Source organism: Fibroporia radiculosa, assembly GCF_000313525.1.
Source record: "Fibroporia radiculosa TFFH 294 genomic supercontigs, scaffold2871, whole genome shotgun sequence".
In the NCBI taxonomy this organism is placed as follows: Eukaryota; Fungi; Basidiomycota; class Agaricomycetes; order Polyporales; family Fibroporiaceae; genus Fibroporia; species Fibroporia radiculosa.
In genome coordinates this window covers 1-26,224 of record NW_012133369.1, presented here as the reverse complement: position 1 = coordinate 26,224, position 26,224 = coordinate 1, and the positions used below count along the sequence as shown (strand labels likewise).

Below are 26,224 nucleotides of genomic sequence, written 5' to 3'. Positions count from 1 at the left end.
CTTTCACTGACTTCTCTGGTTCTTGATCAATGGGGAGGGGCGGTGCCTCCACATACGAACGGTCTTGATACAGCTATCAGAGTGCGCACAATATGAATTAATAGGGCACGCACCCTGAAGCTTGCTTCTACTAGTACCACGTCCATTTGGCTTCCCTCTTTGCGTTGCGGCCTGAGCTCTGAAGCGTGTTTTCAGATCTAGAAGAGGATCATGTAGGACGGCTTAGAGGGAATGCGTCGACCTCACCCCATTTCGCCTCGGCTGCAGCTTTCTCGCGGCGCATCTCTTCTAAAGAGGAATCCCAAGCAACTTGTTGTACTTTCCCCTTCTTTGATTGTGGGACGTGTTTGGAATGCGGTGTTAGATGTGCAAGGCTCGCATCAACATCTTCGTCCTCATCTGATGGTGGCGACACGGATGAGGGTTTTTCTGAGAGCCGCTGACGCTCAAGGAAGGAGGAAAGGTCCACCTCGGGTTCCACCACTTCTTCCCCTGTTGCGTATACATCTATAAGCTTTAGACAGAACCAAAAATGTGACACCCTCGCCTTCAGAGTCAAGCTCGGCTTCGGGCTCGGCGTACCGATCTGCATTGGATCCTAATTCTCTCCTTGAATACTTCTCCTCCAGCTCCCGCTGTTCTTCTTCATCAAGCTCAGCATGCCCCTCGCCTTCAAGTGTAAGTCGTTGGCCCCACTCCGCAGGCCGACCACGGCCACGGCCACGACCTCTCGCACGAAGGTATTTGCCCAGTCCGCCACGCGACTTGCCCCTTCCCCTGGCTCTGGGTGCCGAACTGCTTGCTTCCGAGGAGCTTGGATCCATTTCTCCGGTGTTGGGATGTGCGTGCAGAAGGGCAAATCGGCGAGGAAAGTTTCAATCTCAGCAGAGGCTGGGAGACGCGATCGCCGACAGTCTCGGAGAGGTGTCGATCGGTCTTGTTTGTTTGTCTCTGTTAGGATTCAAGGGTAATAGCCTTGACGCCCAGCGCCTGGAGTTTCCGAGTCGGCCAGTCGTGAACGTTTGAACAGCCGCAGCGTCCTATCGGCGATATTCAACCTGTCTCAGCTTCGCATGTAATTGGCGATGCTATCTATGCATGGGGTTTCATGAGATCTCGCATCAAGCGACCTACTCTATCTAGCTTGTGTCGCGCCGCTTCTTGCGCGTCGTGAAGAAAGTCTCGATCGATGAGCATGTTCAGCATCATTCCTCGAATATTTTTTATTGACACACGAGCTCTATATTGTACAGGATTTCAGATACGATAATTCATGTGATGAACATCGCTAGTTTTAGACAGTGCGACTAAGTATTTATACGCCGCTATGCTTGAACGTTCATTGTGGACAAACTTGAACGCGCCAGGAAAGTTCTTTAAGAAGCTGAACTGAAATTATGAGGTATCTGAATTTATATATATCAGCTTGCATCTCGAAGGCTGTATCAAGCTGGTGCTCACTGGTCGCTCCATCGCCTGTCGACTCCCCGCCAGGTGCGTCACATCTTTATCCTACTCCCCTCACCTTCGGAAGAATTCTTGAGGCGAAGTGGTGTTAGCCCCATCACCGTCTCTTCTTCATATTTTTACTTTCATCTGGTTCATCTCGCTTTCTCTTCTTTGCGTCGCCGCCGCTGGTACTCCTACGCGCGACATGGTAAGCAATCGTGATCTTTCCAATGTAAACATAAGCTCGTTCCATTGACGACCGCTCTCTTTCGAATTAGAGGCTAATCCTCCATTAATGCGTCGTCGATGCGAATGAAGATGGACAAATGTCAAATGACCCTATGAAACAGTACTCACTGGGTGCTTTGTGCAGCGGCAGCCTCTTCAGTCGACGTCTTCTCGCCACTTTCTTCTTGTGGCGGGTTATCGTGCCCTTTGTGCGTCGTACTCGTTGTGCTTGTGCCCTCAGTCTTCTGAGCAGTCCCCTCCTTGGCCAGGATTCTTGAGCTCCTGCGCCTGTTGGGGTCCTCTGGCTTGGGCTGATACCGCATGCACTTCTTCCTTGGGGCGGCTTGCTGAGGGGCTTTGGCCGCTTGCGTTGCCACTTGTGCAGTACCAGTGGTATTGAGTGTTCGGGAAACATTTTGCCACTGGAAGGTCACCATCTGTGGCAAGCCTGCCGCTATAGCCTCTTGATCCTGTGCGTTGGCTTTCTCGGCCTTTCGCCTCCACTTGGGTGGCAGGTATCGACGCTCGTGCAGATCTGGATGGTTCGTACGAACGGCGACACCATCTACGCCTGTGCTTGGCTGCGAGGGCACTGGATAGAGTTGGAGAAAGAGCGAAGAGGTAGTCGCGATGTAAGTAGTGCTCGATTGTTCCTGGGATGTGACCATTGTGTAGGAGCGGATGAAGCAGAGATGCGAAGGTGGAAGGTAGTGAGCCAAAGCGACACATTATGGGCCACTTTTATAGCTGAGGCCCGCCCACACGCGTGGTGTGGACTGTAGCTCCGCCACGATTGTTCAACAAGCGAGGCATCTCTTTTGGTTTCGTTTGTGTGGCTGAATTGTTAGATTCTGTAAGCGCATTTCATGTGGCTCTTAGACGGGGATCACAGGCCACGTCGCTAGAATTGTGGCTCCCTCCTTTCCTTTGTTAAGCCGCATCAAAAATCCGACGCTACGGCTACTTGCCGCAGTGTAAGGCAAGATTTCCTTCCAGGTTGTCTGAGATCCCTCTAGTTCATTCTTGTCTGTGGGGTTTTTCGGGTAGAGCGGCAACAGTTGAGCCCGAGGACGAGATGTGCTCCCCTCTCAGTGCGTATTATTATCTAGAATCAAGTTCCTAATCAGTACCCACTCATAAGCTGAGAAAGAAGCTGTACCGCCGCTCTAGTGGAGCTCCCTCAGAATTAAACTGCTATGTTGCAACATTTGCTGTAGAATTATGAATCGTAATTAAGGCATAGATGTCTATTGGGAGCGCCCATGAGGCCGGCCGACAGTAAGCGCCTTCAAAGTGGCGGGGCGTTCAGTACGGGTTGTTTGGCACTGCTAGGATTGCAAGCCTATAGCTTTGACGCCGAAGGTCGTTCACTGCCTACCAGCGCTGACTCGCGCTGACCTTTGGGGCGGAAGACTAGCTGAAGGCGTGCCTGTTCCTTGTGAAGCTCACATCCTCATAGTTCTCTCAACATATGTACCCCCTTTACATGCTTGCCCCCATGAGCTTGAAGGCCACAGAAAATTCTCCCAGGTTCGCCAAATGTACTTTATATGATCATGGACTAAGGACATACCTGGCAAGTCCTGACGGCGGCCATTATCGCGACCGAACTTCGCTAGGTATGCATCGAGCTCCGGAGTCTGAGAAAGGATCAGCAACAACGAATGTTTCCGGAGACATCCTTCCATCTTCATTGGTTCATCACCGCGAGGCGCGTAGATATGCCAGGTTGCGTCGAGGATCCCTACCTCATCGTGGGCTAGATGTTGTCTTTCTGTCACAGCGTTAACACAGATGCCTCTGGGTAGCTTTGCTCGTCTACTCTCCGACATTACTATCCCTTCGCCACTGGTTCCATTCTCCACCTCCAGGCCGTCGCTGGTCCTCGTGATGCAAGTGCTTTATGCGCGGCCTCTGCCTAGATTGCAGCCGTGTATCTTTGTCCCCAAATTGGAGGCACAGATGCTTGTACCAGTATTGCTGTGCACGTGCCATTGGCTTGGCCCTCCACACTGCTCACGCCGATATCGATTTTGGCAATCTTTTCCCTGCATCGACTTGACAATATCGGCGCCCATGCTGATCAAGTTCGTTTGTATCATAGATCGATGCCGTTCGGACCAACCTTACCGGTTGCATGGCGCATCATGGGCTGTATTCGGAGCTTCCTCGATTGACGCCATTGTGTATGATTATTGTCGCCGAGTAGACAGCGCGCGCGCGCAACCAGACAATTTGCTGCAATTGATATACATCAAAGGACGGATTTTGTTTTCAAATCTGCTGAAGGGCTAGCTGCTAAGATCTCAAAATATATTGGAAGCCTGTGCCGTACGCTTCTAAGGCGATCTCTGACGTCGAGGCGCTTTGGAGAGGCTCTCGTGATATTCGCGGTATTTTTGCATGCAGGCCGCATTTTCCGAGGCTCTGCTCTTGCATCTGGCGCAACCCTATCGAGGTCTGAGACAAGTGACATGCCGGGTGCGTCCATTGTCAGCAAACCCTATACAGGCGAGCATGATAGCTAATCCATAACTCATCTCACTGTTGATTTAGGAGTGGTACAGATTGTGTAGAAAGAGCCATAATTCTGTTCAAAGGTGGCGACACAGTCTCGTACGCGCGATATTCCAGCGTAATCATTATAGTTGTCGAGAAGGGGATAGGGTCCCGATTGGCGGACCTGGTCCTTGCATGTATTGGGTCAGCCACTTAGTGCACATTCCCAGTTGAAACTTACCGTCGTCCCGTATACTCAGGCACGTTCGTTGGATCTTCGTTGATGTGTTCTGTACAATACTGTATGAGCTGATCCTCACGATGAGCTAACCAACGAGGTTTGCATTGGTCAGCGACCGCTTCCTTCCCAGCCGTTCTTCTGTTTCTCCTCACTTCCTCGCACTGGATCTGCTGCGACCGTTATCAGCAACTCAATCCTCGAGACGTCTTCTTCGCAGACAATGTTGCATCAAATTACGAGGCCTTTGTCGGGCCGACTCGACAAACGGGCATTGCGTCGTACAACATGACCAAACGCTTATTCGTTGCTTCGCTGGACTTTCGTTGGTTTTCCCTCTTAGTTCCCGCATCCCCTGGTAACACAAAATGTGTTTCCAGACCAGGCCTTAGCAAGGAGCCTTTCGTCGCGCCGCCAGTTTTGGGTCTTGAGTTTTCGATTTCTAGAGCCTAGACCCTGTTCACTTCACAACTTGCGCACAAATAATACAGTCCTATCCTAAGCTTGTTGGCCTTAACCTTGCAGGCGACTGACATACGCTGCATTTCCTGGTGGTCTTCCTCTCCGGGCTGAGAGCCGCAGCGTTTCTTCTGGCAGTCGGTACAGACAATATCTTGCATTGTCCTCTATGATCAGGTCAAGGAGCTGTCTCGCGCTTGTATTTATTTCAGGAAACAATAAGGAAGCCAAAGATGCTTGAACTACATTGGGCTCGAAACAGGTGACTCAGGTTAATGCTCCGCTAGATCTGTCGCATGCCGAGGGACGAACTGCGGCGGTATGAGCATGAAGAGCAAAAAATTGCACTAGCAAAACTTACTCATAGGCAAACCCTAAACTCGAGCACAAGACAGCGCTCGGTAAGATTTGATGCGAACCTTGTTTGATTTGCAATCTGCTATGTAAGAGGCATGAAGACGTGTATTTTTCCAACACACAATTGAGCTATGTGCCACATATGTAGAACCGGCTCCTTTTTCAGCCTTCCTTTTCCTCGGCAAAGTTCGGTACTCCACTAGATCTATGGCATCGTGTAAAAAACTGTTTTATGTATGGTTACTTTCGGTCATTCTCTGTTTAGGTTTTCGCCGTCGGTCCGTTGCTGCCGCGACTTTTTCATATAACCACGCAGATGTGGGTCGCGATTCTGCTGACCTGGTATCAACTATTCCTGAGTGACAACGTGGAATGCTTCCAGAACCTAGAACCATGTGCAAGGGGTGGGGGCTCATAATGATAGAACTACGTACGTATAGACGCTGGTGAGCTTCACTTAGGGCACCTGTCGTACTTCCATCTCAAGCTTCAGTCGCTCATCGCCGTCGTCCCAAGCAAGTCCAGGTCCCAGTGTCTGTGCTATGTTTTAATGTCTTGCTTCAAAGTATTTGGAGTCTTGTATACCTGCGCTTGGTTTACTATCTCTTATAAAATGCGCCTGCTATCTCATCGGCCACGGCGAATATGGCGGCTGCGCACGTCAATACCCCGCGCGGAGGTACTATGCGGGTCCCTAATTACGTACGAAGACACTCACTGCATGAAGCTAGTTCGAATGCAACAAGTCGAAGCACAGACCGGCCGAGTTTCACAAGCCCCACCCCGAACGACTGTGAGAACATATGTGCTGATGTATGGATCACATCACCTTTTTCATTGTACTTTGCTTGCTGTCATTGGCACATGAAATGAGGCCTGAGAAAGCCCTGGGGCGTGTCGGTTATAGTTCAAGGCGATTGCCCGACCTGTCAGGATACGAAGCACCATGCTGGAGACAAATAACGGTGATTTGGATTTGGGGTAAACCACGAAGTGGACACAAATATGCATTTGTGAATCTGGGGTCGCAGTAAGCCATTTGTACTCCGCTATATGGAATCATTGTTTAACACACCGAATACAGCTGCGTTGGAATACCGAAAGGACCCTTGAACCACAACTCGTTCTGATCAATACTATATGCATCTCAGAAGATATTGTGAATTTGTAAAAGTATGAGGTGGGAAAAGGGTAGACTGTCAGGGGACAATTTTGGTTGTATAAGCAGTCAGCCCACGTTTGATCTTGAGAATGAGCCTCCTCCCCTCTTCAAGTCCAACATGTCGGACATTTTCGTTTTGATCAAGTAGTCCGGGCAGAAGTATAATATGGCAAGGCATGCGATAAAAGACTTGAAGAAAATATCCATACATGCCCGGGCTCGGACACGACGGGGAGTTAACCACTACCAGCTAAAGCAGACCAAGAGGGAGAGGGCGTAATGCAGGTTGCCAAGGCTGCGATGTTAGCGGCGCAGATGTTTGAGCCGAGGTCTTCTCGGTATGAAAGCTACAAGCGACTGATCAGCGTCGCCTAACGTGGTCGAAGACATAAAGGAACCCAAACATGCGAGACCACAGATCCAAGGAGCTCTAGAACATTGCAGCGAACTGACAGGCCTGAATGGGGAGCTTGAAATCTCCTTTTGGCTAGGAATGATCATTTCTGCGGCCTGTGACAAACTGATCATCGCAGTTGACACTTCTATCCCGGCGAGCGCGAATGTGATCCGGGGAGTTGGTCGACAGATCTCTATTGAAATATCGACGATGAGGCTTCGATGGCACCATGCAAAGTCAGCTAGCGCGGCCGCGACCATCGACGTTTGTCATCGCGGCCTTGCATATGTATGACATGTGGCGAATACTATGGTCACATCATCACCATAAATCTGGAAAGGACAACAATACAATGTGCTCGCATGAGGTGCCGCATTAACGCTGTGAGCGGGCGACAAGCCCGACAGTGCGGCCGTCGACACTGCCGGGCGCCTCCCAATACCCGTCCCATGGGTTGTCCTGTGAACTGGTTGCGTTCTAGACAAGCCTCAGGCGCATAGATCCGGGAAAGTGGGTGTAGAGAGGCGGATCTGATTGGACCCGCTCCAACAAACGGACTCCCACTCCACAATGGAGTATCCGGTGACCGTCTTGACAAGAACTTCTTTCTGCAAAAGCCGTCCATAAGCACGCTATGCAGCAGGCCCGAGCGAGCGGAGGTGGTTTTTTCAAGTTTAGGAAGGAGAGACGTACCGGACCTGCCAGTCACCAAATTTGCCTAATCGTAGTTGTCAATTTTCGAAAAGAATCGAAGGGCCATACTAACGTCCGGCGGAGAAGCAACGTGTATTTTGGATATTCGACGACAAATGTACCGGCTTTCTGTCGCTCTTGCAACGCGTTCCTCTCTTCCAGATGCTCAATTTACGATTACCGAAAATGATATTGGGTTCCTATATGTTCAGCCTAAGCAGCCTGATGCTAATAAGCTATAGAGGAGCAACTATCAATTGTGCGGCAGGAAACAAACTGAAAACTCACTTTTTCATGTAAATACATGGTGCAAGATTGCTTATAATATGAATCTTCCTGCACATTATAACTGATAGTCGTGGTATAGTGTTGAGCTCCAGCCGAATAAACGGAGTAGCCGTGCAAAAAATGCAACTTCGATCGTTTATAAGGTTGACCGACGCCGTATTTGTAGCCGTCTTCCGCTGGCTTCTGATATTGCTACGCCCCGTCGCCGAAAAAAGAATTGAAGATGACTATTGCCAGTTAGGTCGGAAAAAACTTCATTAGCACGTCTATAATCGCAGCTTAGTCAGAAATTTGGAGTATATGATCGGTGTTTGCTCTATACATTCAATTCTCGGCGGGCGATTCCGTCTGAAAGAGCAAAGCTACAAGAAAGGTTTAAGAGGGCTATTTTTCCATCCACATCCTCGACACCTGAGTGTGTGAGACGTTATGAAGAGCAACGACTCCCTGGCATTTAAAATGGCATAAAGGTCGAAAACAGCGTCTAACGTACCCTAAACTATCAAAAAAAAGCTCTCATTGTCGCCGCTCCGGATGCTACAAACACGACCATTACTCTGCGCTGTATCGCCTAGAAGCTGCAGGCCCCGTGTGACGTGTTTCAACATGTGCAATGCTGACTTCTGTGAGGTCGCTCAATGATTATCCGGAACAATACGTCACAACATAATCCACATACGGTCGTATAAACGGCACACAATCCCCCACGATTTAGCCTTACATCCTACGAGGAACCATCATGATGATGTCGGATGGGGCACCCGGCGCACTCTCTTGACGGCTCCTCTTCCTCGGAGCCGGCACAGCAAGCAAGAGAAGAGCTTCCAACCAACTTTTAGAGTTCAGGATCACCGCTGGCTCTTGTGTGGTGTAAGATGACAAGGCAGTTTTCAAGCGCCGCGTCTCGGGGAACTGATATTCACAACATGTTGATGTCGAGGGCGCTGGAGCATTTTAGCTGGACATAACGGGAATGGCCAACAACGCGAAGAGAGAGGCAAAGGAACTTATGATACAGGTGATAGCCTCCAGACAACTAGTAGCTAGTCGAGGGTGCGAGCCCGCGGCTGCTGGCGCCTGGATAGTTGGGTCTTGCAGGGAGGTCGAGCCCCGGAACATGGCGGGCTGATCAGATCTGCTCTTCACCCAGCCGCAACCTGGATTGACAGTGGAGTCCATCGGGATTAGAAAGCTCTCTGCCCCATCGACAAACTTCTAGTCAACCACTTTTTGCGCGATACCTCTCATCTCGTATCATACGTCGCAAGGCTTGTCGATTGAAGAGCTGCAAGACCTCGGCATCTGGATGGTCCTCGGGCGAGCAGATTAGGGTTGAGTTACAATACCAACTGAGGTGCGTACTACATAAAATGCTTCTGGGTGGCTGTCTTCCACTTGGAGCAAATCTGACGAAACAATCCCTCAAAAAAAGTATTGGAAGACGAGGCAAACATAGACCCTCGTCGGGTGGTGGGACAAACTCTGTTGATAGGCTATGTGAACGGCGTACTGGCATCAAGGATCTGCACGGGCGCCACCGACCGTCGCGCGAGTCAACACAGTCTCCGAAGATGGAGACCCCCTGGAGGCAATTCGTGAGCGGTGAAGAATCATGGCATGGACTACTAACTTTCGGCCTCTCAACACGGACACACGCATTCATCAATCATCTGTAGGTGATACAGTAGGTGCCCGACGATTGCACCAACGTGACTCTGATAACAAATGGCTGACAAGAAGGCGTGGATGTTCAACCGTCAAGCCGCGAATCTCCAGCACTCTGACCGTCCTAGACTCAATCTACACATATATTCAGGATGAGCGGAGAGCTCAAACCACATGGAAGCCCACCTCGATATGAATACTCTATCGCGGGCAAGCGGCCGTCAAGAGCTGGCGTTGAATCACCGCACTGTATGGCCAACAAAATTCTCCGTTGCGTCTGAGTAAAAATTTGAGATTTGTGGCCGGCTAAACGGTAGAAATTTATCAAACTATCGTGTCGTAGCAGTTGATGCCTCTACTATACCTAGCACGCTACGCGGGCGGGCTAATATTACTCCCCTCCATCTTGTGACCGTCATGCTGTGCAAGCTGTGGGTCGAATGTAGGCAGAGGTGTGGGGACTACGGACTAGCGATGGACCGAGGGTCTCCATGTTGACTGAGGTAAAAGAGGGTAGGCGAGCGACAAGGCTGAGCGCCCATGTGAAGTGCTCGCTCCTCTATCGACTTCGCCCGTCCATCAACTGTGATACGCCTGGCAGGCGAGTCCTAGACTCGCAACTATCCTCTCTAGTAACTGATACCTGAGACGTCTCTCTTAGTACAACGCTTCTGAATACTCCTTAGTTTTGGTTTTCCCTCCATTGATCTCCTCATTCGACCGGATGCCAACGTTCACGTCAGCCGGTCTCGGAGCCAGACTCCATAAGATCTACAATGGCAAAAAAAAGGGGACGAAATTTGGCAATCTGTACCAGCCTATGAACCGCCTTGCTGGAATTGCGACATATCATGACGCTGACAACGCCCAGTTCGGTTGCCTGGGCCCATCTTCCGCGCCTCGTTCTCGTACATATTCAGCCGCTTGATTTGTCCGTATGTATGTCTTTTTTCGTTTACATCAAAATTCACAGTTTCCCAATTTGCAGATGCCGTGCGTTTCAGCCTCAGACACTTACAACGGCCGCCTCGCTCGTTTGTATTCGTACCCGGACTCCGCACAGCAAGATCGACACAGGACACTTCCGGAAGGTTTTGTAACAGCAAAATGCGGTTAAGGATATGTCATATAGTCATCATCCACGGGGACATCATCTATGAGAGCTCCAGCCATCTTCAGCCATCAGATTCTTCAAGACAGCTGCAGCTAACCCCAGCCTGTCCATGTGAAGAGAATCTATGGGCGGCACAAACATACTACTATCTCTGCACTCAATTCCAGGGACATGGCGCACCAGTATTCCAATGCAAATTGAATTTGTACCTCGCGCTCCAAGACATCGACGACCCGTTGTGCTTGGCAGAGCGATGGACTGGTGTGTGGGTTGTTGGGCTGGACGCCGGTTTCCGATCTGAAGCGTCCGTGGGTAATGCGGTGGGTGCGGGATTCCATTTCCGAGACGTCAATGTGAGTGCTGATATTCCATGGATCTGCCCCTACTCCAGCACGTAGCACCACCCTTCCAGGAGCATCTTAGTCACGCTGTCGGTACTTTTTTCAATCGAATCTATGTTCTACGGCGAGCTCCAGAGCTTTAAAGCGGCTGTGCTGCTTGAGTCGCACCTGCATCCGTGTCTCCATCATCGCGGCGCCCCTAAATGTGCTACCACCTCCTCGCTTACGTTGAATTCGCATGCGGCCACCAGCAGTTGGATCGGCGGCACTACGTGAGTGCTCCCTTGTATTGCGCGCATAGCTGCATAACGCAATACGTGGTGTGGATTCTGCTCTAAGATTGACTGCAACGGATGGACGTGTCGGCTCAGTAGACTCCATAACCCAACCGAGCATGATTGTGCGAGATTGTGCACCGAGAAGTGCGCTGACCATTCCTTTCTATGGTGTCCATGCACTAAAATTTTTGAATCTCGACTGTTTCCCAATGTGGTATCGTAGCGTATTACCCGACCAGTCTATCGTAATGGGGACGCGCCGCCAGCAGTGTAACACATGTCTTGAAACTCTAGTGCAAACATCGCGAGTAGGAGGGAAGACGAATGGGGCAAATGGGATTCATCATGAAAGCAATAGTGATACAGATGAGGAATGAGTGTAGACAACTATTTAAAGCTGCGTACTATGTAGCGTAATCATGTAGGTTAATGGCACTGCATCGAGGACAGGAACTACGGCAACACGACTTGTCTGCTCATCCGCCCATCTCGAATCACTCTCGAGCGTAGTGCGCCAGATGAACATGCTTGTGCCGGTATTGACCTTCCTATCCTGAACATCAACCCGAGATGCGATCCCACCGAAAAACGAAGTTGTCGATTCCGGAGAGGACACCATAAGCATGAGCACGACGGAGGGTAATCTTCTCCTTCTCCGCTCTGGGTGGGTCAGTTTCAGAAAGAGAAATGCGGGTCTACGTGTGAGGTATTCTTTGCCGAGCATGTGTGTGTTAGTTCGGGCGCGAGCAGGAATCGTCACTCGGCCGTGCCAGAGCTTCGTGTACCGTTTGTTGTCAGCGTCGTATGATCGTCCTGCTCGAATTTAGCCATTGGCACTCGGACCCAAACGGTGACATGGTCAGGTTACAACAAATGCGAGCACGAGGGAGTAAGTTGGTCGGGTGTTGTCGCGGACTCAGTATACACGTTAAGAACTTTCTGAATGGTCGAGCGAGGCCGGAGGCGCGTACTTGATTGCTGCCAGGAACAACTTGCGCTGACTCTGCTGAGTGCTGGGCCGAGTCTCGTGCGGAGCTGAAAGCCACACTCGGATCAGATCAAGCCGGCGACCTTGAAACATCATCGGACCCCGCGCTCTTATCTTCCTCATCCACCACGACTGTGTCGTGGTTTTTCTTGCGATGTTCAGCCGCCAATAGTCGACTTTCTCAACCCATCGAATGCCACGCGCATTCAAAGGAGATGGTAGACGTCGCTCACGATGATCAATTGTGGTAGACCTGCCGTGGCTGACATGGTGAGTGCTTTCATTCCACGAAGCTTGGGATGAACACAGCTCATTTCATTGTTTTTAAAAAAATCATTTCAGTGACTATACCGTACCGTCTCGATACGTTGGACGATATGAGGGGGGAGATTCGCACGCACTAACAAAGTTCGTTGCCTCTAACGTCGTCTTTTTCATCGATGCCGGGCAAGGTCAGTCCACGCTGACCGTTCAGCATGAGTGCATACCATTGACCTCTAGCTCATACAGGACCTAGTTCCTGCAAGACCATTCTCATTTGTTGGTTTTTGGATGCGATATGTGGCACCTTCAGATCGGCTACGAGAAGAGAATATGCGTGTATTCGTGCATTACTGCAACCCAGTGGCACAGTCCGCCTGCTTTTGAGTGCATCCATGGTTATTGGTGAGTCACATTTTCCCTAAAGTTTCATATATACTGAACTCAAAACTGCATTGTCGATTGGACCTGTATTCATGATGGTCAGCTGAGGAGGTTGATTCTTCGTCTCAGCTCGGTGATCCGATGCCTAATCACTCACCGACGTCTCGCGCGAATTTAGTCGCATATCCCGCACTGTAATAGAGTGCATTTGCGCTGTTGCTTTGGCTCTCGTCGCTTTCTGGTTCTCCCTACGCGCGCAGAGTTGAAGCATTCATGACAACCGCCTCCCCGGTGGACATATCCGGATCACATCAGTGTCTACGGTACATTACTGGGTCAGTTGACTCACTCTATGCGACAAGAAAATGCTCCGTACATGTGACTCCTGTTCGCTATGTATTCACTTCCTATCGCTAAGAAGGTCTCGACGCTCGTGCAGATCGGAACGGTCAGCACGAACGGCGAAACCATCCGCGCTGATTGCTGGTCGTGATGCATGCGTTTTTCTGAGAATGGTGAAGGAGTGGATTCAGAGTGGCAGACTGCGGACGTGCTTCCGCCCTATTTATGCTCATGTCTTGCGCCGTAGATCCTTTGTCTTCTACTCGCAGAACTTCTGCCTTGTCCTGCTTCCTTTGTATTCCAGACTCAACAATGGAGCGATGATCTTGGTCGCTGATTAAGCTGAGCTGTTGGCTGTTGGTGATCGACGCGCCGGAAAGGGCTGGTTGAGGCGGGCCCTCAGGCAGCCCATTGACTTTTCACAAATGGCGAAACGTTGTTGTTCCGCCCCCTTGGCTAATACAGCATTTGCGGAGGTGAGATCATAGTTCCATTCGCCGTATTCATGTCAACTTTTACATGAGTCACTGCTCAGGAAAGTGTTAAGGCTACGCGTTCATACGATTCAGGGACTTGCAGCGATGCGTAATGATCAAAGCACGGGGACCTTTTTCGCAGAAAAAAATAACCTATAGCATATTTCCGTAGAGCGTGCAAGGTTATGTGGCTGTCACCTGTGATGGTTTTGCGTGTGTGTGGGGGGTGGGGGGGGGATACGGACACAAATGTTGATTTATTTATGATCAAGCGTCCGGGTTTTATGGACCTTTTTTTTCGTGCGTAAAAGGTTCTTTTACTTCGTTGTTCATGCTTACTGACTGCGATCCAATGTGATGCTCATAATTGTATTGGCTGGTATTGCCCAAAATAAAATCATAACGCCATTCAACTCGATCGGCCCTTTCGTCTCTCGCCCTCATCAACTCGCCCTCTACTCCTACATCCGTCCTCCACTCCTACATCCGTCCCCACGCATGCCAATGGATAAATTAGAATTAATGGAACGAATTTAATCAATAATACGGTGCGCCAAATCGAAAGTGGGCGTCGTGAAAACTGAGTGAATGGTACAGTCCTGTCACACGATGTTGGATCAGAATACTGGTTGCGCCCCACCACTGTCGTCGACATACCAGGTAAGCCAAAGCTCGGCGTGCAATCAGCAGATGACGCAGGACGTATTCGTCGGGTTGGTGGTTTCGTAGTCAGAAGGGACCTGCTCGGCCTCCTCGACGTAGATGGGCGGTGCGATGGGGAAGAGCGCGTCCATTGCAGGATGTGGAGGATGGCGAAGTCGAAGAAGCGGAAAATGGAAGGTGACCGTCTCGCTGAGTGGCTTCTGCTCCTCTCCAGGTTTTATACTCCTTCATGTCGGCCCATGCCCCGTGGCGAAGACAATAACAAGTCGGTGTGGCGCAGCGCTAGGCTTTCATGAGAAGTCCCACCCGATGTGGATATTCTGAGTAAGTTCTAGTGGGCTATGCAGGTCAAATGCATCCTTATTGTTTTGCAGATATCACGATATGCGACCCGTCCTTCAAGCTGCTCTCTCGGTTGCTCATCAATGGACAAAATATATCTGGCACTGGGCCGTGTGCCACATGAGAGTAAGCAATTACTGCGGCGTCAACAGACATTCGTGGGCCATTACAGCCGCAAGCCGGTATTGCATGCGACATATCTCTCTGAATGCTCCACGCTCATCCGATGCGAACATCTGCAAACTGCGGGAGCATGATTGCAGTCATGAATGGCTCAAAGTAGCATCCGAAACATTCTGGTACATGTGCTTTCATCTCCGCCATCTGTGTAATTACCTCCCGCTGACTCTGAGAGACCTACCTTATTGTTATGTACAGACCGGACGCAGCCCTACGCAGCCCCGGCATGGGCCTCGCTGCTTCCTGGCGTGATTCTGTCTCAGGTACCACACGGGCCGAATTGCAATCTTAGATCTCTTTTTGTGGTGGCAAGCGCGGACCGATCCATCTGATCTGCAAGCGAGACGGCTCTCCCTCAGGCCCCAGCCACTGCTACCATCTGAATGATGTAATCCCTAAAAGTTTAAACCCGGACGGAAAGGGTGTGTAATAATGATGTATTAAGCTGCGAAGAGGAAGGTAGAAGGGGATGAACGTTGAATGGACATTCAAGACTGGATGCTGCCTAGAGGTGACGCCAGACGGTCAATTTCATCAAGGACATTGTGGGAGCTAGTTTGAGACGTGGATGGCCCTTCAGAATTACTAATGGTGTTCATTGGACATGTTAGCAGCCCATTAAGTCACATACCAGAGCAGAAACAAACAATCCTGGAACAAGCTCCTTCCAGTTCCGCGCGCAAAAAAAGCTTGAACAACCAATCTGCGCCTACTTGCATGTGATACTTCAAGCATATTCTCATGCCTCAAATATAGATAAATCACGACTTGACAAATCTTTTTTCAAATGTACACAATCTAAGGACGGAGTAACTTAAAAGGATACAGTAAGTGGAAATCATACACGCGGCAGAGGACACTGTACGGCATAAAACACAGAGCATAAGTCGTCGTATCGATGTTGACAGTCAGTGGATTACTAGCCTAGGTGCATAAAATACCATATACGAAACGTATGAGAAACACACATACAGAGCGATCAGAACTTGCCCATAACCAAGACCCGGTATAGCGCATTAGCCTCTTCAAAACGCGCATTGCGCAGTGTGAAATGTGCCATCTCGGCCGAGTCAGCGTCAGATGTGGGATCGACAACCGAAAATTTGATGAGTGAGTTATAGAATCGACAGAGCTAGGATTCATATCGGGCATGCATTATAGCAAAAGACGATATCAAGACATCGACAAGCTCTATTAGAGGGTCACATAAAACATAACAAAGAACTCACGTTCTGCACACCTTTCGCGAATCGGTCATCGCTTATGTTGCCCTCGCGCTCGTCTTGCTCGGCCTTGTCCAGCCAGGAGATACAGTTGTGAATAAACCAGCCCAAAACTTCCGTGCGCACGAGATCGGCAATGGTCGTTTTGCCACCTGTAACAACATCCTCAACGGTAGTAGGATCACGAAGAAGACGACCCAGGAGATCAATCGAAGGCAGCGTCGGAGGAAGGCGCCTGAGCACATCCAAACACAGTTCCAACCCTTGACCAGCTGTTCTGGCCGACGACATCAGCGCCACCACGAGTGGCTGTGCCAGAGGGGGATTGTTGGCAATTAAAGGTGGCAGATCCACAGAGGTTATTACGGATGGCGATGTTAGTCGCGGAATTACAGGCAGCAATATCTGAATCGAAAGACAAAAGACAAGGGTAAATGGCAATGTGTGCAAGAGGAGAGAACGAATACGCGTACGCGCTGCTCAGAAAGCGTTAATACTCGCTCGCGCGCGGCGAGTAACAATGTCATGGCTTCTGACAGCTTCTGCATCTCTTGATCGCGTTCTGTGGTAATCGGTGAGACTAGGCTGGGATCATCATCGCCGAAACTGCCAGCATCGCACTTGAGCCTATATTCGCACATGACGGATATTGCTAACTCACGGATCAAATTTGTTGCGCTCCGAGATGGGTCCCTCTTCTAGAGTCAAGTTGGCCGCCCTGAGTTTGGGTGGCAGCGGTGACCGCGTAAGTGTCGCAGGCGAGAAAGGTCCAATCTATGCAGGGATTGCTTCCACCTTCTGGGTAGTTCGGGTTGAATAGAGCACGTACGTCGCTTCCATCTCCTTTCAAAATCTTCCATAAGACCCACACAAGTTGTTCGTTTTCGCTGACGCCACCCTCGCTGGCGACTCTCATGGCAAGGTCGCGCTCCTTGACGAATGATGCATGCAAGGCTGATTGGAACGGATTAATGGATATCGGGTGTGGTGCATATAGTGAGTACAATAAATATGAGACGAGAATGCGTTGCGTGAGCTATCGTGGCAAAGGGGTCAATATGATCTGCATAGGGAATGGCTCGGAAAACTTTTACTTCAGCAGGAGTGTCTAGAATCGGTAACAATACATCCAAAGCAACCTGAAAGCGAGAAGTGGACTGCACGAGCTGATTGAATGCGTGCGTCGCCGTCGAGCACGGCAGTGAGTATGCCCTGGTGAGCAGGTGCTTCACTGAAGCCCGAGCCGGATCTACAGACGTCTGCTTCATCGCAAGAGGGGGCTTGAACGCAGCGAGAGTCTGCATGGTGAGATTCCCAGAAATCAGAGTGTATGGGACATCGGGGGCCAAAGAGGCTCAGTTGTTGTCGAAAATGTTGACGGCAGTCCTCTGCGAGGATGAGCGAACGCCGGATACATGTCGGATAAACTACATCATGGTGACTTCTGTTTACGGTCACAGCCTCGGACGGCAAGTTCAATGCAAGTGCGTACAGTTGCCAACTTGCCATGCTTGTCATTCCACCCTCAGACATTTCCCTTTTCCCATCTCTTTATTATAATTACTCATAGTAATGCATTGACCGATCGCTGTTCTGATGAACCGCCAGTCAACAACAGTCCCTCGATGCATATATCAGCAGCGACCACCATTGGTCGTAAGTTGGAGTCCGAACCTGAAGGAAATAAACATGTTCCGGCAAGATTTGAGCAGCGATGAGTGGCGAGGGCGAGACGACCTCTTACAACTATAGGCCAACAACTTGCCACCACTCGTCAAGCATTATGCACGTTTTTATCCAAATTTTTCAAGTACTACGAGTCAGAAAGCATGTATTATCAGCATTTGGTCTCGTCCTCCTCGGACATGTCCCAACATTCATGAAAAGGCTATGTCGTCTACATAGCTAACCACAATGGGTAGAGTAAAGAATTTGAACCTCATCTTAGTGTAATACGTATGTATACAAAAACTGTAGCCTTTACTTCGTTGATGGACTTGCGAGTTGATCGATCATTATCAGTCCGAACCTGTCTAATCGTCCTCGTAATCTTCCTCCATCTCCGTGTCCCAAATGATACCAAAATCCGACTCCGAAGCAAAGTTGCTCACTGTAGAGAGGTCCGAACGAACGCCCTTAACAAACTCCAAAGCTCCTGCTCCAGAACGAAATGTTGGCAGTTGTTCTGATATCGCGACCTTCGTCTCCTCCCAATTTGTCCAAACACTCTGAAAGCCGACATGAATACTGACGACCAGTCTCGCAGCACAATCACGCGCTAAACGAGCAAGACTCCGATCAATCTCCTCCCAGTCTACCATGTTGTAGTTGTTGTAATCTCCAATATCATCCATGGATCCAACGTGAAGCTCAATCCGTTTGAGCTCAGGCGCCCGAATGTTCGATAGAATAGAGTACACCCATAGGTAAACGTGCGCGCATCCTGGACGCGGACTTAGGGTCAGATTCCCTACCTGCAACGTGCGTAGCGTTGTGAAGACAAGAACGGAGACTGCCAGCCACTCAGTTTAGACATTAAATTACGGACCAAGCAAGTGCTCACCATCTGGCCATTGAACGAAGGATGGAAACCACGTGACAGATAGTAAGGAAAGAAATTTCAGCTGTCTGCCTATTATTTTAGGAAGTCCTGAGATGTACTGGAAAAAGGTCTTCGGGGTATCCCAAAATTCAAGAGATTCGAGCCCTAACATGATGGTTTCTTCCATGAGCCAGTCGACGAGTAATTGGCTTGCAGAGTTATCAAAGACCAGGGTGCGGAGACGAAGCACCGGTCTGACAGAATCCAGTCGTGAACGGAGACATCCGAAAGGGACATCCGCAACGATATCATGGCTAACGAACAACTGGAACCCAAAAGATGTAAAGAGGAAAGCATGGGGAACAATGAAATCAAGCTGCCACAGGATGCCGTGTCTAAACCGCAGCGAACGAGTCGAATAGCCGTTATGTTGGATGAAGCAATATCCGGAATTGTCCACCACTGCTTGATAGTCCAGTGTTTGATGATGAGGCTCTCAACACTCCGCAGAACTGGCAAGATTCCGAGCATATCATAGTGTTGCTTGCCAGCCTCTAAATCTGCAAACTCTCCGATGAGGGTAAGATGGCACATAAATGGTACGAGATGGGGGGATTCTTGAATCAGTTGTTCAAAGGCAGTATATTGTTGTAGTCCCGTGATCGTTGTATCGTTGAACATATGAAAACGGCAAGTTGATACAAAAGCACGGCAGACAAGCTTGCAGGCTGCGAGAGCACTCTGATCGTCCCAGAGGTGATCCAAAATATGATCCCATGTCTCAGCAGGCAGTGACTTGGGTTCGTTACCTCGGGATGCTGAGCCCAGCTGAACAAATACGTTTTAGTTCGAAGTTCGATTATGATCCCATAGCTAGAAGGTATTAACTCGCCCCCGATGAGTCTGGCATTGGCATCCTACCGTCCCAGGTGGCTTACTTTTCAAATAAAGCTTCACAGATGTAATTAAAAGTCCAAAACGAAGCTGAAAGGATTTAAGAGGGTGCGCGAGGGTGTTGGATCGCGGAAAGAGGCCTAAGCTTCGGTGAGTCGGTGAGTGCCGACAGATACTCACGCGCTCCGGATGATTCCGTTCACGCGACCAGCGAGGCTCCAGTCCGAAGGCGCCAAGACGCACGCCGCACTGCTATGCTCCCAACAGCGATCGTCCAATCTGGCCGCTCAGCGTGGAAGGGTGAGGATGAGATATCCCAGATTCATATTGAACTCACCGTTCCAAAGGCCCATTCTTTGTCGCCTTTCCCAACCTCCGCCATGCTCTAGAGAATAATGTGCCTATCCAAACCCAGGCACGCTCATGCACCATCCTGCCAAATTTCGTCGGGTACGATGCAAGCCGTCGCGTACGCGTTTTTGCGGTTTTTGAATTTTTGTTCAATTATTAGATTGCGGTTCCTCGTCCACAATGGCAAGGACTACGTCCCGGTGGTGGTGACGCAGGATATGGTGGGCCACAAGTTGGGCGAGTTCTCGATAACGAAAAAGCGTTTTACTTACAGGTATGTGCACATTCTCATGCGCAAATGTAATCTACTGACTGCATACGTTCCAAAGGGCCACAAAGAACAAGTAGACACGCGCTATCCGTATACATTCGATATATTAATCACCAATTGTCGCTATTCTTTCTGCATTTAAACCTCCATTTTGCATTCATGCCAAATATCCGAAATATCCAAACGGAGCCTCAGTCGTTTGAGCGGGGCGAATCCTAATAAGTGGCGCTGTTCGCGATCATATGTCGTTCGGTGAGCTTTCGCATGGCATCATCGCAAGTGACACCCTCTCTCACACTATAGAACCTTCCGTGCCGGTTGCATTGCGTAAAGATTAGAACTCCCGGCCTGCGAGACAAGACGAACAGTATTGCTCAAATCGACGTAGAGCGTTACAATCATCACATTCGTTGATTCTACGGAACCCTCGGTGTATCCCCACGTCGTGGTGCCCCAAAATCTTCATATACTTCGTCAACCAACTCTAACTCATCTAGAGGATATTCGAAAAACTCATGAACGAAAATAGCGAACAACCAATGGCACACAGTGCCCGGTGCGAGCGTCGGCACTCGACGACGATGAACGACAGGAACCCAATGGCCAAAAGTTGATACGTATGCTCTCGCTCCTGTGTCCACTATTGCGTCAGCGCAAGCGCCATCGGAGGTGAGTGAAGTTGTGGGCTTGCCTGACGAACTGGTGCATGCACAGTGAACCTCGCTCAGGCAATGATGCACCATGTATTGGTCGCGCCTTTTCCAGTATCAAAGTTGACCAGCAACTGGTCGGCATCGTCTGTCTGACTAGGGACAGGGGCCGACATATTGAAGAAGGCGTCCATGCTGTATAAGCGAGATAGAGACGATGGCGGGAGCAGCCTGGAATTTGGACGCCTGAGCTGAAGGCAGTCAGATGCGTCTGAGCGACGTAGTTGCCGTCCCTTGACGTCCCACACCAGTTTTATACTCCTCTCTCACCAGGATGATAAAGTGAAAGCATGGTAATCAGAGGACGCGAGACGTGCCGCGTCAACTGGGATTAGATGTGCAGATGGACGAGGGGACGGCTAAGTCGGTGCGTGTGTGTCGCTTGCCCGCGAATCGGCTGATGGTAACAATCGAGCCCGCGTTGACTCCCTATTGTTCCCCCATTGTATGCTTGATTTGGGCGGGATGCTGCCCACCCATTATCCCTGGCTGTCGTACCTGAAACATCTAATCAAATCTTGCAGAAGCTTGAGCATGTCTCATACAGAATGCCGTGACTTTGGGTGTTATACTATCCGTGGGGCGAACCCTGTCAAAACATGTGAACGATGAAACCAGGCAATGAGAAACATTTGCGCTATCAAGGTATAGTTCTCTCTGAAAGGTTAGACCGGAGGAGCCTCACAGTGAGTCTTACTATTCAGCCAGGATCCTGGGAGTCGGGATTCGAGAAGAACTGTCACAAGCGCTATATTATCAGTCATGTCGATTGTGCATCGTCCTAACATTCTCCGTGTAACTGCTGGGATGTGGACCTCGTTACCATCCGCTGATCACGTGACCTAATTTGAGTACGCCAAGTTAACTTGTCGGCGTCGTCGCCTCGCCGCTCATGCTAATGTATGAGTGATGAGCGCGCACGAAGAACCAAGGATTAGTACTACGATGACTGATCACTGCGCTATCATTTTTTGTTCGGGAACCTTAACAATCGCAGGCCCTCAGGCTGTTTTTGAGCAGTGGATGTCGCTGAAATTACAGTGTACGTGAGCCATATAATTTTACAGAATTCTCATCTCACTCAATCAAGCTGCTTGCCTCACGTCCCTCTCGCAGAGATGGAAAACGATCCTTATCTTCATGACCGCATACTTGCGAGAAGGATTTTCACGACACGTTTTCTGGGCATCATGCATGATGCACCGTTCCTTTGTACGACACGTGTTTGGGAGCGTTCCGAAATCCCGTATGCTACAAGCGAAGAGCTGCAGCTTGCAGGCTTGCAGCGGATGCCCCTCTCTGTGCATTATGTCTTATGCGTCGGATGATTTATTTGCATCATCTGATTTGTCGCGCCTGCTGAGTACGTGATGAGGTTAGGACGAAAATTTCCTGTTCGTGTCGACTAAATGCGCATTGTCCCATGTTGGAAGTAAATATGGGCCCAAACCTTTCGCGTGATCCTGTGGATCAAGAAGGTTGGAGGTAGTTTTCTACCCTTGGACTCTCGCGGTGGGTGCTAAGTTCTTATCGGGTCCTTTTCACCAACTCTTACTGTTATTTTCAAGACATCACAATTCAAAAAATCGTCCAATAACCAAACGGTAGCAATACGTGATGGAAATGCGCTTCCTATCCTCCTCCAATGTCTGCCACGCACAGTCCTTCTCTGCGAATACATCACAAAAATTACGAAACAAAAATTACGAGAGTGAGCGCGAGGAGAGGATCGAATACGACGCTCCGCGCTGCCAATCTGTAGCAGATTACTCGTCAGTGCACCTCGGGTAGATAAGGGATGGCGAATCTTTTTTGACATACCAGGAAAGCGTTTGTGCTCAGGCTACGATGCAGCTGGTGTTGGAGGCACCGCTGCCAGTGTCATAGTTGACGAAGGTCTCCTCAGTCTCCTCGGCCGGAACAGGGTACGCAATGGGGAAGAACGCGTCCATTATGAATTTGAAAGCAAAGTGAAGTTCAAGATTTCGAAGGTTGGCAGTTCTCTGAGTAGTCGAGTCGCTGCTGAACCTTGCTCGAGTCTGCAGTATTTATGCCTTCCGATTGTGGCTGTTGAGGATAGGGGCGTGTTCGCTATGTTCCATGTGGGTTAGATTTGCTTTGGCTGGATGAAGGATCTGTAGGTACGTCTCCTGCTATGGCCGCACCTAGGAGGCGGGGACCACGATATACTCTGGCCATTGTTCTCTAGACTATATCTAGACGTGGATATCGACTTGGCCACCCCCGTCCGCTTTGACCTGTCAGCCTCAAGGATCAGGTGGACAGGATAACAAGGCAGAATATCCCCTCAGACTATCATTTTCGGGCCTATGCGCCTTGTCAAGCATCGAGATAGTCACATCACAGCATTTCAGAGAATTCCGGCCGTCCAGATGTGCTAGCGTGGGTCTTATTGTTTATAACTGCGCCCATGGACAAAGCCTACGTGCACGAAGATGTGTGATCGATCATGCCGCCGCCGTCGCGCACACCCCCCGACGCGCCCCGCCCTATATTCGGCACGAGCACGAGTTCGGCCGGGCTCTGGTAGGGCCTCAACTAGTTCTGGGCCTTTGGCTCCCCACGCGGGGGCTTACGTACAATACATCATCTCGTCAGCATCGGCGGTCCTGGCGCTCGATGGGCACCGCTCAGGGACCGACTGTGCCTGCGATCACATCTACAGCCTCGACTTTGTGTAAGGCGCGCGCTCCGCATTGTGCCAATACCCACAGCGGACTGATATGCCCCTCTTCAAGGCTGACGGGTTACTAGCTCGAAGATTTTGAATGAATTTTTTTACGGTGTGTACCTTATGGGAAGTTTGACTTTTCTCGAAGGTGGATGGATGAAATGCATTAATTTCCCGAGGTTCTCAAAGAAGCTGACACCCTATATTTTTTCAGACCCGAGCATATGTAGCCGCCCGCCCCTCAATTTGCTTACTGCTGTTCCTCTCGTCCCCTACACATAGGTGTGCCGCCTCTCTGCCTCCTCTATGTTGCCATCTTCGTGGAGGCCACGTTGAAACGTATTAAACAAAGTCAGCTTAGTGACCTCAGCGGCCTCTTCGGCCTTTTCTTCGTTGCTCGGCACCTTCACGACACCTTAGCTCCTTCGCTCATTTCTGGAATTGGAATTGACCTGCCGGTTGGTTATTCTGTACTCCCAGACACGATGCACCCTTGGTACAACACGTATTCGGGATCGGTCCACTCTCTCCGCTTTGCATGCGATCTTCACCCCAAGCGAGATGGCAGGTCTGGTCGACTTCCGTTGCACCTCACGGCCGGTCGGCCTTTGACCCGCGCAAACAGAGACTGCGTCGGGCCCGGCATTCCTACACTCCACCTGGCAGTGACCGACATATAACAGTATTTAAGAGGTCTGCTCTCATCTGCGTAATTTGTGCAAGAAGAAACAGGCGTATGCTCGCGATATGAAAGCGCTATCTTCGAAGCTGACAGGGATCTGCCGAGAGCCTTTAATTATGACGCCGGGGTGCCGTTAATAAATTGTAACGGTGAAACGGACCCTTGGAGCACCGATAATGTGTGTGCGGCTGAAACTGAGCACGGCGAAGCGTTTTGTCAGAGTCAGTAAGAGATGAATGATTGGAGAAATCTACCAAGTTGGTTGCCGTGACAATTCAGAGAGAGGGCCGGCTAGATCCGAGCGGGAGCAGCGCCTTGTGAGCGGGCCCTGCTCAGCTTCATCCTTGCCACTTGCTCTCCTCGCCGCAGGCCACAGCGACCTCGCCCTGCCTTGCGTTGTGCCCGCACTTTACCCTTACGACCCCTCCTGACGACCTGATCTGACTTGGCGGTTCCCTGTTCGCGGCTCATCTACTCCCGCCATGGCTTTCAACCAAGTGACAGCGACATCTTTGACACCCTCGCGACCTGCACCAGCTGCACCTCTCCGACGCGCTCCTGATGTCGGCAGTGCACTTGCATCTTCAGGCTATGCATCAGCTTTCTCCGTTGGTACATCCTCCCCATCCGGCTCCTCTTATGCCTCCTCGTATTCAGGCATCGGGGGATCGCCAAACCGCAATTCTGACATGGATTCCATGCATGTTGTCCGCAGTGGTGTCGTCGCCGTCAAGGAGGATGGTCTCGTCAGTTGGCTGTGGCGACCAAAGTGGTTGGTATTGAAGGAACAGACGCTCTCCATCCATAAGAACGAGGTGAGCACCTGCGTTTCTCGCCTCGGGCAGCGTGCCCTCGCATCGATGGCACTCGCGCAAATCCCTTCGTCCCCCAATGCTCGGCTATCGCGTACTGACTCTGCAATCAGACATCGGCACAACACCAAAGCGTTATCAATCTCGCAGACATCGCGAACATCGAACGGACAGACTTGAAGCCGTACTGCCTCCTTCTAGAGACCAAGGACAAGCGGGTATTCTTCTCGCTCAAGAATGATGAAGAGCTATACGGATGGCAAGACGACATTTACTCCCGGAGCCCGCTCATGGGAGTGAGCAATCCGACAAACTTTGTGCACAAGGTCCACGTTGGATTTGACCCTGTCTCGGGCGCGTTCACGGTAAGCTTGCTTATAAATATCGAGATTCATGGAGTAGTAATCAGATGTTAGGGCCTCCCTGATGCCTGGAGCAAATTGCTGACCAAGTCTGCTATCACACGAGAAGACTACGCAAAGGATCCTCAGGCGGTGCTGGATGTTCTCGAATTTTACACTGACCACCAGAAGCGCGAGATGGAGGAGATGGGATACAGTACCGGTCTGTCGCCGCAGAGAAGCAACACGAGCGGCGCATCGACCCTTGGGTCTAGCTACTCTAGTTCTTCGACATTGGTCCCATACCCAGAATCGCCAGGCACTCCGCGCTTTAATGCAGGCACCGGTCTGGGTGGCGCAGGCATGAACATGATGCAGTCGCTCTCTGATGGACGACCGGCAATGAAACGACAAGATACTGCTCCTGGTGGTATGAACGGGACCGATAGTACCAGTACTATCCAAGCACTTCAACGTGCGGCAGAGTTAGTGAACGGATCTGCGGTCCAGCACGCGAACACGATCTCCGCCGCACAATCGAATTCGCCTCTTCGACCAGCCATCCCCCCAATGTCCTCGGGTGCGCTGCAGCCGTCCCGGCCTGCACCTCCGCGTCCACTGCTGACCGCGAACCGCCCTGCGCCTTCCGCTCCTCAGGCTGGGGTGCATAAACCTCCCTTGCCCGATCACACACCCTCCTCCGCCGACCTTCGTGCACGGGCCAAGGCGCTTGGCCCGCCTACCGACGGACAAGCAGCTAAGCCTCCAGGATTGAACGGCGATGTGATCTCACGAAGCGAAAGTGTAGAGAAGCAGCTTCCGCGACCGAACATGGCCCCCGCCAAGTCCGCGCCTGCGACGAGCCTGCCGATATCCCAGCCTGCGGCAGGGGCAGCGGGGGG

At 50.6% G+C, this 26,224-nt stretch overlaps 6 protein-coding genes across 6 annotated transcripts; 1 reads left to right on the top strand and 5 right to left on the bottom strand.

Annotated features, from left to right (window-relative positions):
• Positions 1-208: 208 nt before the first annotated feature.
• FIBRA_04356 (uncharacterized protein) lies at positions 209-824 on the bottom strand (the record flags this gene model as incomplete). Its single annotated transcript, XM_012326164.1, has 2 exons — positions 209-492; positions 542-824. 2 exons carry the CDS (start codon positions 822-824, stop codon positions 209-211), a joined length of 567 nt encoding a protein of 188 aa, XP_012181554.1.
• A 978-nt stretch (positions 825-1,802) lies between these two features.
• On the bottom strand, positions 1,803-2,345 carry FIBRA_04355 (uncharacterized protein; the record flags this gene model as incomplete). The annotated part of the gene is made up of 1 exon (XM_012326163.1): positions 1,803-2,345. One exon carries the CDS (start codon positions 2,343-2,345, stop codon positions 1,803-1,805), a length of 543 nt encoding a protein of 180 aa, XP_012181553.1.
• A 9,214-nt stretch (positions 2,346-11,559) lies between these two features.
• FIBRA_04354 (uncharacterized protein) lies at positions 11,560-11,892 on the bottom strand (the record flags this gene model as incomplete). Its single annotated transcript, XM_012326162.1, has 1 exon — positions 11,560-11,892. The coding sequence occupies one exon, from the start codon at positions 11,890-11,892 to the stop codon at positions 11,560-11,562; it is 333 nt and encodes a 110-aa protein (XP_012181552.1).
• Positions 11,893-15,783: 3,891 nt separating this feature from the next.
• On the bottom strand, positions 15,784-17,331 carry FIBRA_04353 (uncharacterized protein; the record flags this gene model as incomplete). Its single annotated transcript, XM_012326161.1, has 6 exons — positions 15,784-15,936; positions 16,034-16,432; positions 16,501-16,633; positions 16,689-16,801; positions 16,857-17,063; positions 17,122-17,331. 6 exons carry the CDS (start codon positions 17,329-17,331, stop codon positions 15,784-15,786), a joined length of 1,215 nt encoding a protein of 404 aa, XP_012181551.1.
• A 729-nt stretch (positions 17,332-18,060) lies between these two features.
• Positions 18,061-18,741, bottom strand: FIBRA_04352 (uncharacterized protein; the record flags this gene model as incomplete). Its single annotated transcript, XM_012326160.1, has 2 exons — positions 18,061-18,539; positions 18,591-18,741. 2 exons carry the CDS (start codon positions 18,739-18,741, stop codon positions 18,061-18,063), a joined length of 630 nt encoding a protein of 209 aa, XP_012181550.1.
• Positions 18,742-19,717: 976 nt separating this feature from the next.
• FIBRA_04351 (uncharacterized protein) lies at positions 19,718-20,162 on the top strand (the record flags this gene model as incomplete). The annotated part of the gene is made up of 4 exons (XM_012326159.1): positions 19,718-19,763; positions 19,811-19,913; positions 19,975-20,088; positions 20,144-20,162. 4 exons carry the CDS (start codon positions 19,718-19,720, stop codon positions 20,160-20,162), a joined length of 282 nt encoding a protein of 93 aa, XP_012181549.1.
• Between the last annotated feature and the right edge of the window lie 6,062 nt (positions 20,163-26,224).